This window comes from Saccoglossus kowalevskii, chromosome 7 (assembly GCF_978046115.1).
Source record: "Saccoglossus kowalevskii chromosome 7, keSacKowa6.1, whole genome shotgun sequence".
Lineage (NCBI taxonomy): Eukaryota > Metazoa > Hemichordata > Enteropneusta > Harrimaniidae > Saccoglossus > Saccoglossus kowalevskii.
In genome coordinates, this window is record NC_140647.1 from 18,604,433 (window position 1) to 18,618,963 (window position 14,531).

Genomic DNA, 14,531 nt, shown 5'->3' on the forward strand with positions numbered 1-14,531 from the left:
GCGTCACCAGCACTCTGAAGTCTTAATGGCGGAACGTACCAGCCTCCTAGACCAGCAGACACAACCATTGGTGGGGACACCACACGGCTAAGCGGGATATCCTGCAGTGTCATCTGGCTCTCGTGAAAGGGGCTGCCTCTGTACAGCAGAAAGCGGTTTTGGCTGTTTTCACTGGGTGCACCACCGCCTCAGTTACGCAGGCTGGACCTCCCCACCCTCTTCATTTTTGAGGATGGAAGGAGCAGTCTTGGTGCTTCAGGATCCCACTGACCAGTTGGTACAGGTGAGACCAGCCCTCTTTGGGGCACTACCAGGGGATCCCCGCAAAGCGAGAGCAATCCGACAAGAGGTAGATAGTTTGCTTACAAAGGCCCTATACACAGGAGGACCCGGTGTTAAGTCTACTTCGATACTGTACTTCTACTTGCAAGTATTGCTGGTTCCAAAGACTACAACTGTGACTACAGGTGGCTGAGCCCCGTTCTGGACTTAAGCAGACTAAGTCAGTATGAGCTTCCTGGAAACGCAGAGCACCATATTATTATCCATGCTCTGTTTCTACTGGTTAGCCTCGCTAGATTTGAGTGTATAATAACAACCTTTATTGATATCGTATCCCTTCTGGGATCTAGATTAGAATACAATAAGGATATAAGGAACAATAAAATACATAAGTAATAATAATAATTAAAAAGAAATAAATAGTAATACTGTGAAAATATTATTATATAAATATTTTTTTGTGATACTTACCCGCACATACCGATACACACAGTGAGTCAGCGACTCCCTCAATTCACCCAGTTGGGCCATGTAGTCAAGCGTGGGGTGCTCCCCTTCAGGTTTTGCATGGCTCCATACGTATTCAACAGAGTGTGGAAACAGGTGGTGCTACTGCTGCGCCGGTACACATCAACGTACCTAAATCGCTGGTTGCTACACAAGCCAACAAGGGGTGGTTAGTCAAACAGTAAGGCTAATACCATATTCTCTAGACCAGTTGTGCCCCCCAGTGAATCGAGCAAGTCCCACCCTCAGCCAACACATGGCCAGGACACTGAGGTATGGTCGCCGCAGGCCTGTTGCCTAAATGACCTAGCTGAACATCTAGTCAGCGTACCCTCTGTGTCGCTCTGGGAACTAATGCAGATTATCAGAATGATGTCACCGGCTCGTAGGGTAGTTCCCCCAGGCTGTTTTATGCAGCTACCCATAACAACGCAATTTTGTTGCAACACCAGACTCTCCTATGGGAACTAGATAGGCGAGTAACACTGTCGGACCAAGCAAGGGATGCCTTGCCCTGGTGGTCGGCAATTGCCAACCTCAGGCAGGGGGTTCCCTTGGACCCACTCGCCACAGCTATGACTCACATGTTGGGGAGCGCACCTATTGGATGAACAAGCGCAATGAAAAATATGACCCCTGCATTATATTCAGGACTGCCATATCTACCGCCTCGAACTGAAAGAAGTGCGCTTAGCACTACTTCACTTTCTACCCATAGTTTGTGACCACAGAGTCTTGCTTCGCAGGGACAACACAGTGTTGGTCTCCTATAGCTACAAGGAGGGGGACTAGATCCCCATCGTTGTCAGTCCTAGCGGAGCAAATTGTTCTTTGGTATATGGAATACAATGTGGAGCTAGCCGTACACCACCTTCCAGGGGCGTGAAACAGTCAAGCGGATGCCCTCTCATGGCAGCTCCATTTCCAGAACACGGAGTGGCGGGATACCCCGATGGGTAACCTCCAGACTGTTTCAGCGGTGGGACGGTCCAAGGTTAGACCTATTCAACTACAAGAGCCTGGGCCAGGGACACTTTGTCGTCCCCCATGGACCCACATGGACGTGTATACCTTTCCTCCCTTCCCGCTATTCACCGGGTACTGGAGAAACTTCGACAGAAACACATCTGCAGTTTGACGTGGGTGGCGCCCAACGGGCCAAGCACTGCCTTTGAGCCAAGTGGTGTGCTACTTACATGCATCAAGGCTCTCAGTTGACTCACTCAGAGTGCATTGCCAACATTCTAGCCAGGGCGAACAGAGATCCCACCAACACAGCCTATGCCTTGAAATTAGGTGCGTACACTGATTGGTGCAGTGGAAAGGAGAACCATGCCATCCTTTGTTGGCCAGCCAGCTAACTTTTCATCCATCATTTGAACGAAATGGACTTGTCCTTTCTGCGATTGTTGGCTATAGATCAGGATTCTCTGGGAACGAGACTAGCCGGTTGTCCTACCATTAGAAGACTGTTTACTGTTTAATCAGAGGCCTAGACCCCAAACATGGGAACCAACCAATTGGAACTTATCGGTTGCGTTGGCCGCTCTAAGCAGACTGCCTTTTGAGCCTCTCCGATCAGCTCAAACTCTTGACGTGGAAAACAGTCTTCTTACTCACCTTCGCCTCAGGTAGGCGTTGGGCTGAACTAGGGGCCCTGTCTTTCTCGGATGGGTGTGTTGCCTTTATGGACAATCAAGAACAAGCACAACTTTGCATGTACTGCAGTTTGTGGTCAATGTCGAGAATCTGGATGCACAAATGTAGTTCAGATATCTGATGAAGATAGCGATGACGATTAGCAATTACATTAATCAAACAATACACTTTTGGAAAAAAACTATTTAATACAGTTTGTTAAATCAAAAATAGTTTATAGAGTTGAAAATTTACGTTTAAATGGTCTATTATGTATATTGTATAGCAGATTTGTAGATCCAACCAGGGTGTTTCATACCTCTAGTTTTTCTTTTAGATATGACGGCCATGTTGGATTTATGCAGAAGAAGCATCCGTCTACCCATGATACCATTTATTTACATCTTTTCTGTACTGTACGATTCTGTTTAAAATTGTATTCTAGCATCTTAAACTTATTACTTATGCCACATAAAAGAGAAGCCGGAAGTGAAGTTACATTAAATAATTATATTATCGTGGCCATATTGGATTTATGCAAATTTTCATCTACCTAATCAACACATTTGACACTCTCATACCTTCTCCAACTCAAAACAGTACCATAGCATTCTGTATTTTTTTGAATACCTCATCTAGAATTAAAGATATGTCCAGATAGTTATATTTCCATGTTGTAAAAATGTGCAAAACGGTCATTTTGAATATATGCAAATTAGGTATATTTCGGAAGCCTATGTTTTCCTAGACTTTTAGTATGTCAATCTAGATACCTTTCCGAAAAGCACTGTGAAGAAATTATTTCTGTTGCAATTTGTGACATGTTGGCCCCCTTTTTTTGCTAGAATGACTGGACTATCAGTTGACATTACTAGTTATTGTGACGACTATCCATTTTTAGTTTCCCGTATGTATGTTGCAATAACGAGTTAGTATCTCGTTGTTAAGAAATGATATTGTTGTTATCAGCTTCCGTACTTTGACATATATATTTTCTACTAAGTTAGGGAGTCTTTCTTTTTTTGTCAGTCGAATCGCCGCCCTGTGAATACCGGAATGATTTTCTAGGGTTCATTCAGTAGTCTGTGATTACAAACTCGATATACGAGAAGAGCGTACGGGTAGAAACATCATGTTATTCACCGCTTGCCTTTGAAAGCTTACAAAACACGTTGATATTGATGCAACAGTCTCGGTTACATTGTAACGCACAGCAGGCCAACTAATCGACCATCTATGTGCTGTAATTTCAGTATTATCAGTGCTTGAACCTCTACTTCGTACTCTTCGTATTTACTACTGGATCCACAAATCGTTTTATTCGTGCCTGACAACAAATTAGACGATTAAAATGTCGAGTGGATTGCCGGATATATCAAAAGAGAATCTTACAACGTACAAATTGGTTGTAGTTGGCGATGGCGGTGTCGGCAAGAGTGCGATCACAATCCAGTTCTTTCAAAAAATGTTTGTTCCAGACTACGACCCGACCATTGAAGATTCATATATTCAACATGCCGAGATTGACGGCGAGTGGTGCATCCTTGACGGTAAGTTACCCGAGACGAAGGCGAGACGAGAGCCGTATATACGATTGTTACATCATATTTAGGCATGTCAAAACGGAATGTTCGGCATCACTTCACGTACGCATTCATTTCTTCATTTCTGCTGTTATTTCTTAAAATCACTATACAATACACGGAAGTTAACAATATGGTCATCAGTAGATCGATTCTGTTCGTTATTTGCACTGTGCATTCATGGGCAAGCACATTTTAATTCATTGACATAGTCACGGTTCAAATAATTTACACTATTTGTCACAAGATGTCAGGGTTCTGGGATAATTTGGTGCGAGTAACGCTCGTTCAGCACATTAGACTTGATGCAATCGTTGTGTTGGCCCTATGATGTTGTTATGTTATGCCACTCGAAATAATATGTTGCAGCACTTCCTACACTTGTCAAAGATAAAACTTGTCTCTCATGGACCAATTCAATTCAGACAAACTCCAGTACTAGTTGGAAATTGCAGGATTGGATGTTTTTGCTACAAATAACTGAATATTGATTAGCTAATTTGCATATTGAATAAGCATCAGTGCTTCGCTGCTATCTCAGGAATCTTTTCAGTTTACTTGAAATAAAAATCAGTAGTCAGATATTATTCGATTAGCTGTAACATCTGATTACTAGTATTTTTTATGCGAAACTGTATATTAATTAGATGAATTTGCATATCAATCAAGCATTCTTGTTTTTCTCTACTCAAAAACCTGTCACTCAAGTTGATCAGATAATAATATCATTTGCAAGATTTGATTAATTTGTTTACTTAATTATTAATATGCCACCACCTCTCAAATTTATTATATTGCTGTTTTTATCGAAATAATTTATTGTCACCTGCTATATTGTTCTGAACACCAAAACATCATCATTGCCAGCTAAGTTTGTTATGTGCATCTCAAGAGCGTGATTAGAACTTGTTAGATCAAACCACTTTTACGAGGGCGCACCGTTCACCTAAAATGACACGCACCCGACACACCCTTGCCTGTGTGATATTTCATACTATATACATTTTATACTGTATAAATACATAACTTTGTCATTTATTATATAGAAATGTATAAGATGAAATAAAATAAATTGAAAGACAATCACATTATGATCTTCTATCCTCTAGTCCTCTTGTTCTAATCGCGTAACGATCTCCAAGTGCTCTTAACAAACCAGTCACCAACATACATGTACATGGCAATGTTGCTGTTTTGGTGTTCCGAACAATATGGCGGTGACAGTAATATTCAAATATATTAATTTTGTAAATGAACTTAATTAGAATCTGTCAAACATAATCAATTTTTTTCAAGGAAAATATAGTGTCTATAAATAATAAGTACATATTACCTTCATGATATAATCATATATAATTATGATACATGGAATATGATGCATTCTTATAATGCATATAGTTCACACATATATGGTGCAGCCATATATTATATGATGCATCTGTATTGCCGTGATGCTTCATGAATAATCATAACTAAATGTAGTTGCGTCTCATAAAATCTTTGTGCATCAGTTGCACGGCATATTATTTCCTTAGGGAAACATAAACTCATATATATTTTTTTTAGTATGACATATGATACTACTGGTACTGGTATGACGTTTACAAATTATATTGTATGCTTGCAGGCAGTACAGTTATCATGACAACTACCGCATAGCTGTCTGAGTGTATTTTGTTTATTAATTGTGATGTGTCAGTTACTTTTGTCTTTTTTTTTTTCGTGTGCATATTGCATTTGCAATTTCTGATACATAGTACATTTCATGGTTGGGGCTAGCGACTATCATAATGGCATTATAGCAATCTGATGCACTCTATCCCATGCAGACGTCAACCACGCCTGATTATTAAACATGTACCATATATGGCACATAGTGCATTCGTATATTGCATATGATGTTTGTTTCCATATATTATGCCATCTATATATGGCATATGATGTACCCATATAAGGCACACTGTGCATCCATATATTGCATATGATGTTTGTTTTCATATATTATGCATCTATATATGGCATATGATGTACCCATATAAGGCACACTGTGCATCCATATATTGCATATGATGTTTGTTAGTCCCTGTTTGGACGCAGTCCGAAAACGGGAACTTATGTTTTGACCTCCGTGTGTCCGTGCGTGCGTGTGTGCGTGTGTGCATGCGTGTGTGTGTCTGTGCGTGCGTCCGGACCTGTATCTTAGAAATGTCTAGACCAATCACAAGCAAACTTCACACATACATCATACATGATATCATACATATGCATGTCAATTTGTTTCATGATCTGATTTAAGATGGCCGAATGGCGGCCATTTTTGTGCTAAAAATCATCAAAATCGAGCATTTCCCGGTTGTTTACAGATGGATTTTGTTCAAACCTTGTATATACATTGGACATTATAGGACCTTGATGCACATCATTTTGTTTTACGATCTGATTCAAGATGGCCGAATGGCGGCCATTTTTGTGCTAAAAAATCATAAAAAGCAACCATTTCTCGGCTGTTTACAGATGGATTTTGCTCAAACTTGGTATATACATTAGACATTATCTGAAAAACAAAATTATTTGCATCAAGGTCCCATACCTTGATGCAAATAATTTTGTTTTTCAGATAACATTCAAAATGGCCGACTGGCGGCCATTTTGTATTAATCAATGTGGTTCTCGTGCCATATCTCCAACTTGTTTTAACTGATTATGTTCAAATGTTAAATATTCATTATACATCATGTCATAGATATATTGGTTTGACGATCCTATTCGAAATGGCTGAATGGTTGTCATTTTTGTACTAATAAATCATCAAATATCAAGCATTTCTGGCATTTATGGATGGATTTCGTTCAAACTTGGTACATACATTAGACATTACAGGTTCCTGATGCATGTCATTTTATTTTTCTGATCAGATTCAAAATGGCTGTCTGGCGGCCATTTTGTTTTAATGAATGGGTTTCCAGACCCATATGTCTGACTTGTTTTGTCTGATTATGTTCAAATTTTTAATATTCATTATACATCATGTCACAGATATACGGATATATTGGTTTGATGATCTTTTTCAAAGTGTGCTATTTTTGTGCTGAAAAAATCCTTGAATATCAAGCATTTCTTGCATTTATGGATGGATTTTGTTCAAACTTATAACACACGTTAGACATTACAGGTTCCCGATGCATGTCATTTTATTTTTCAGATTGGATTCAAAATAGCTGACTGGCGGCCATTGTGTTTTAATGATTGGGCTTCTAGAGCCATATCTCTTAAATGTTTTGACTGATTATATTCAAATTTTATATATTCGTTATACATCATGTTATATATATATATACATGTATTCAAAATGATTTTGAATGCTGTTCCAGAGCAATATCTCTCAATATGGACAAGTACTTGTTTGACGATCAGATACAAATGTCAATCATTTTAATGTTAAAAAAATCATATTCCTGACATGGTTATATTCCAGCTATATTACTATAAACATAACTATATATCTTAAATTTGCTAACTAACGGGGACTGTGCCATGCATGGCTTGTTTTCATATATTATGCATCTATATATGGCATATGATGTGCCATATATTGTGCATCCATATATGGTATATGATATATGTCACATAGTGTACCCATATATGGCATTTAGTACACCCTTATATGGTATATGATGTGCTCACATATGGCATATAGTACATTCTTCTAATGCATAGTGCATCCATATATGGTACATAGTGCATCTGTGTGTGGTAAATAGTACATCCATATATGGCATATAGTGCATCCATGGCATATATGGCACACAGTGCATCCGTATATTGCACATAGTGCATCTGTGTATGGCACATAGTGCATCCATATGACACAGTGCATCCATATGACACAGTGCATCCATATATGGTACATAGTGCATCCATATATAGATATAGCACATGGTGCATCTGTGTATGGCAAATAGTGCATCCGTATATGGCACATAGTGCATCTGTATTTGGCACATAGTGTATCCGTATATGGCACATAGTGCATCCGTATATGGCACATAGTGCATCCGTATATGGCACATAGTGCATCCGTATATAGATATAGCACATGGTGCATCTGTGTATGGCAAATAGTGCATCCGTATATGGCACATAGTGCATCCGTATATGGCACATAGTGCATCCATATATAGATATAACACATGGTGCATCTGTGTATGGCAAATAGTGCGTCCGTATATGGCACACAGTGCATCCATATATGGCACGCAGTACATCCATATATGGCATATAGTGCATCTGTATTTGGCACATAGTGCATCTGTATATGGCACATAGTGCATCTGTATATGGCACATAGTGCATCCGTATATGACACATAGTGCATCCGTATATAGATATAGCACATGGTGCATTTGTGTATGGCAAATAGTGCATCCGTATATGGCAGATAGTGCATCCATATATGGTACATAGTGCATCCGTATATAGATATAGCACATGGTGCATCTGTGTATGGCAAATAGTGCATCCATATATGGTACATAGTGCATCCATATATGACACACAGTACATCCATATATGGCATATAGTGCGTCTGTGTATGGCAAATAGTGCATCCGTATATGGCACATAGTGCATCCATGTATGGCAAATAGTGCATCCGTATATGGCAAATAGTGCGTCCATGTATGGCACATAGTGCATCTGTATTTGGCACATAGTGCATCCGTATATGGCACATAGTGCATCCGTATATGGCAAATAGTGCGTCCATGTATGGCACATAGTGCATCCGTATATGGCACATAGTGCGTCCATGTATGGCACACAGTGCATCCATATATGGCACACAGTACATCCATATATGGCATACAGTGCATCTGTGTATGGCAAATAGTGCGTCCATATATGGCATATAGTGCATCTGTGTATGGCAAATAGTGCGTCCGTATATGGTACATAGTGCATCCGTATATGGCACATAGTGCATCCGTATATGGCACATAGTGCATCCGTATATGGCACATAGTGCATCCGTATATGGCACATAGTGCATCCATATATGGCAAATAGTGCATCCGTATATGGCACATAGTGCATCCGTGTATGGCACATAGTGCATCTGTGTATGGCAAATAGTCCACCCGTATATGGTACATAGTGCATTCGTATATGGCAAATAGTGCATCCGTATATGGCATATAGTGCGTCTGTGTATGGCAAATAGTGCATCCGTATATGGCACATAGTGCATCCATGTATGGCAAATAGTGCATCCGTATATGGCAAATAGTGCGTCCATGTATGGCACATAGTGCATCTGTATTTGGCACATAGTGCATCCGTATATGGCACATAGTGCATCCGTATATGGCACATAGTACATCCGTATATGGCACATAGTGCATCCATGTATGGCAAATAGTGCATCCGTATATGGCAAATAGTGCGTCCATGTATGGCACATAGTGCATCGGTATTTGGCACATAGTACATCCGTATATGGCACATAGTGCATCCGTATATGGCACATAGTACATTCGTATATGGCACATAGTGCATCCATGTATGGCAAATAGTGCATCTGTATATGGCAAATAGTGCGTCCATGTATGGCACATAGTGCATCTGTATTTGGCACATAGTGCATCCGTATATGGCACATAGTGCATCCGTATATGGCACATAGTGCATCCATGTATGGCAAATAGTGCATCCATATATGGCAAATAGTGCGTCCATGTATGGCACATAGTGCATCTGTATTTGGCACATAGTGCATCCGTATATGGCACATAGTGCATCCGTATATGGCAAATAGTGCGTCCATGTATGGCACATAGTGCATCCGTATATGGCACATAGTGCGTCCATGTATGGCACACAGTGCATCCATATATGGCACACAGTACATCCATATATGGCATACAGTGCATCTGTGTATGGCAAATAGTGCGTCCATATATGGCATATAGTGCATCTGTGTATGGCAAATAGTGCGTCCGTATATGGTACATAGTGCATCCGTATATGGCACATAGTGCATCCGTATATGACACATAGTGCATCCGTATATGGCACATAGTGCATCCGTATATGGCACATAGTGCATCCATATATGGCAAATAGTGCATCCGTATATGGCACATAGTGCATCCGTGTATGGCACATAGTGCATCTGTGTATGGCAAATAGTCCACCCGTATATGGTACATAGTGCATTCGTATATGGCACATAGTGCATTCGTGTATGGCACATAGTACATCCGTATATGGCACATAGTGCATCCATGTATGGCAAATAGTGCATCCGTATATGGCAAATAGTGCGTCCATGTATGGCACATAGTGCATCTGTATTTGGTGCATAGTCCATCCGTATATGGCACATAGTGCATCTGTATATGGCACATAGTGCATCCGTATATGGCAAATAGTGCGTCCATGTATGGTACATAGTGCATCCGTATATGGCACATAGTGCATCCGTATATGGCACATAGTGCATCCGTATATGGCACATAGTGCATCCGTATATGGCACATAGTGCATCCATATATGGCAAATAGTGCATCCGTATATGGCACATAGTGCATCCGTGTATGGCACATAGTGCATCTGTGTATGGCAAATAGTCCACCCGTATATGGTACATAGTGCATTCGTATATGGCACATAGTGCATTCATGTATGGCACATAGTACATCCGTATATGGCACATAGTGCATCCATGTATGGCAAATAGTGCATCCGTATATGGCAAATAGTGCGTCCATGTATGGCACATAGTGCATCTGTATTTGGCGCATAGTGCATCCGTATATGGTACATAGTGCATCTGTATATGGCACATAGTGCATCCGTATATGGCAAATAGTGCGTCCATGTATGGCACATAGTACATCCGTATATGGCACATAGTGCGTCCATATATGGCACATAGTGCGTCCATATATGGCACACAGTGCATCCATATATGGCACACAGTACATCCATATATGGCATATAGTGCATCTGTGTATGGCAAATAGTGCGTCCGTATATGGCACATAGTGCATCCGTATATGGCAAATAGTACATCCGTATATGGCAAATAGTGCGTCCGCATATGGCACATAGTGCGTCCGTATATGGCACATAGTGCATCCGTATATGGCAAATAGTGCATCCGTATATGGCACATAGTGCATCCGTGTATGGCACATAGTGCATCCGTATATGGCACATAGTGCATCTGTGTATGGCAAATAGTCCACCCGTGTATGGCACATAGTGCTTCCATATATGGCACATAGTGCATCCATATATGGCACATGGTGCATCCTTATATGGCACATAGTGCATCCATATATGGCACATAGTGTATCCATGTATGGCACATAGTGCGTCCATATGACAGTACATCCTTATATGGTATATGATATATCTAAGAGTACATCTACATATAGCATGATAACCATATATAGCACACAATGCATGTGCTCATATATGGTATGATATACCCATATATACATGTAGCGTATGATTTACTCATATATATATATGATAACTCCTTATATATAATATGTTATGCCCATATATGACGCATAGTGTACCCATATATGGCATATAATACATCCATATGGTATGTGATGTACCGATATGTGGCACATACTAAATCCTTGTATGGTATAAAATGCATTCATATATGGCGTGTAATGTAATATTGCTTAAACGTTTTCAAAAAATTCACATTTACTTTAGTGAGTTTCCAGTCTGATAACAGATTTCCATTACTGGTAAATACAATACAAAGTGTATTCCCACAATGCATTGCACATTTGGATTCAACACGAATCAACTAAAAATAGCATAGATTTCAATTGACAGTGAACATTTTACGCATCAGTGAACTTTCTGGCATCAGCTCAATGGGCAAAATATTATAGCGAAGGTCTCAGCTGGTGAAAGCCAATGCACATAGTCTAATCATGTGCATGCGGGTCATAGCAGGAGTGTTGACTGTCAAACCATTTGACCAAACACAATCCCTTTAAATAATTATACTTTAAATGGATTTAAATTTGTGTGAAGTGTATTACAGTGCATGTCTTTGGAAGTCACGGCCGGGAGTCGATCATAGTGGATTTCATGGATCAAATGACAACAATTTTACAGTTGTTTGATTTGAACTGGATTAGAAAAAATATTGAATCTATATTTTTATTATTACATGTATTATTATGGTAATTGGCATAAAAGATTGTAAAATAAGAAATAATTATTTCCAAATAATACCCCCCCCCCCATTTTGAAAGAAGCATGAAAATGCATACTGTGCTATACATCTGTTTTTCCTTAATTTAATTCTATCTTCGTCCAACATATTCAGTTTGATATCTTTTTTTGTTTGCTGTCTATCCTTTATACATGGTATATATGTACCTTTGCAGGACCAGTTGTAGATTTGTTAGTTTTGTGATGATATCTTCTAATTCTGATGAATATTTTTTTTTTCATTTTTGATGAAGAATTAATATTTTAATCTTCTTCTCACAAACCACATGTCCAGCTAAAGTTTGTTAATATCATCACTCTATTCAATTATTCAATTTTGGTGACTATTTTGTTATTTTTATACAGGTGCATGCATGGATCTGATTTATCTTGCACTTCATTTTGTCTAAGAACTTTCAATTATTTTATTTTAGCATTTTCGTCAAAACTTCCTCTTGCTTGTTGTTATCTTACCCAACCCCACAATGTTGGATGTGTTAATTACAATGTATCGATAGGAAAGCTGCAAAAGTTTCTGTTCTTTTAAGAAAAAAAAAAGATATATGAATTGTCTCGTTAGGCGATTTGCTTAAAACATCAATCTATTTTTTTATTCATTTTACTGAATCAGAAAAAAAGCAACTGTTCTGTGTACATTAAATTGAATGAAAGTTGAACATGTCATAAGGTAAAAGCTTGGTGTTGTTTTTAAGCATTAATGCACTGATATGCACGCAGATTAGTTCTACAGGGGAATATTCTCAAAATATTGAATGATGAATTTCGCACCATACATAATGCAGTAAAAAATGATAGTTTATATAATTGTAAATCAGTGACCTTCCATATAACCTTTTACTATTATGTAACTGTTAATAAAACTACAAAATATACTTTAATACCTATTAATTCATATCACTATGTGTTTGGTCAGTTGAATATTGGTTGGCTGATCACTCAGGCAAGATATCTATCTGCGTTTGTAATTTCTACAAGCAAATTAAGGTTCATAGATTTTCTCTACATACATTTGCTTGGATGGTGCTGTTGACATGACAACCTAAAATGTCCAGTTGTCAGGATAAGTAGTTATCGTGTGTGCAGTCATCTGATCAGGATCTCACATTTTGATATTTCAAAACTCTTTTAGTGATTGTGTGTGCTCAATTAATAATTTAGAATGTTACAGTTCATTAAATTTCAACAATAAATATATCCCATATATCGTGACACTTCCATGAGATATAGCCATGTGATATTTATCCCATATATCATGACACTTCCATGAGATATAGCCATGTGATATTTATCCCATATATCATGACACTTCCATGAGATATAGCCATGTGATATTTATCCCATATATCGTGACACTTACATGAGATATAGCCATGTGATATTTATCCCATATATCGTGACACTTACATGAGATATAGCCATGTGATATTTATCCCATATATCATGACACTTCCATGAGATATAGCCATGTGATATTTATCCCATATATCGTGACACTTCCATGAGATATAGCCATGTGATATTTATCCCATATATCGTGACACTTACATGAGATATAGCCATGTGATATTTATCCCATATATCGTGACACTTACATGAGATATAGCCATGTGATATTTATCCCATATATCGTGACACTTCCATGAGATATAGCCATGTGATATTTATCCCATATATCGTGACACTTACATGAGATATAGCCATGTGATATTTATCCCATATATCATGACACTTCCATGAGATATAGCCATGTGATATTTATCCCATATATCGTGACACTTACATGAGATATAGCCATGTGATATTTATCGCTTTATCATGCCATATTCTATATTTTTAGCTCCGCTGTCGACTTTGTCGAGCGGAGCTTATCATATGAGTGATTGTCTGTCGTCGTCCGTGTCAATGTTTTACTTTTTTGACTTCTTCTTGAAAACTACAAGCCTGAATGCTTTGATACTTGGTGTATATGTACCTTGGGTAGACCTCTCTTAGTTTTGTACATTTCATGTTGATATCTTCAATTCTCTAATTTTGGTGAATATTTTTGTCATTTTTGGTAAAAAGTGATATTTTCGACTTCTTGTTAAAAACCGCAAGTGCAATTGCTTTGATATTACATATATAGGTACTACATGTGTACCTCTCTCAGATTTGTTCATTTTGTGATGATGTCTTCAATTCTCTAATTTTGGTGAATATTTTTGTAATTTTTGGTAAAAAGTGATATTTTCGACTTCTTGTTAAAAACCAATA

General features: G+C 38.6%; 1 protein-coding gene across 1 annotated transcript in view; it reads left to right on the plus strand.

Moving 5' to 3' along the window:
* Positions 1-3,488: 3,488 nt before the first annotated feature.
* Positions 3,489-14,531, plus strand: part of LOC100370842 (ras-related protein M-Ras-like) — a 35,140-nt gene continuing 24,097 nt past the window's right edge. The window contains exon 1 of the mRNA XM_002732770.4: positions 3,489-3,977. Coding sequence (XP_002732816.2) covers positions 3,779-3,977 — 199 coding nt within the window. The 5' untranslated portion in view covers positions 3,489-3,778. The remainder of the gene's footprint in view (positions 3,978-14,531) is intronic.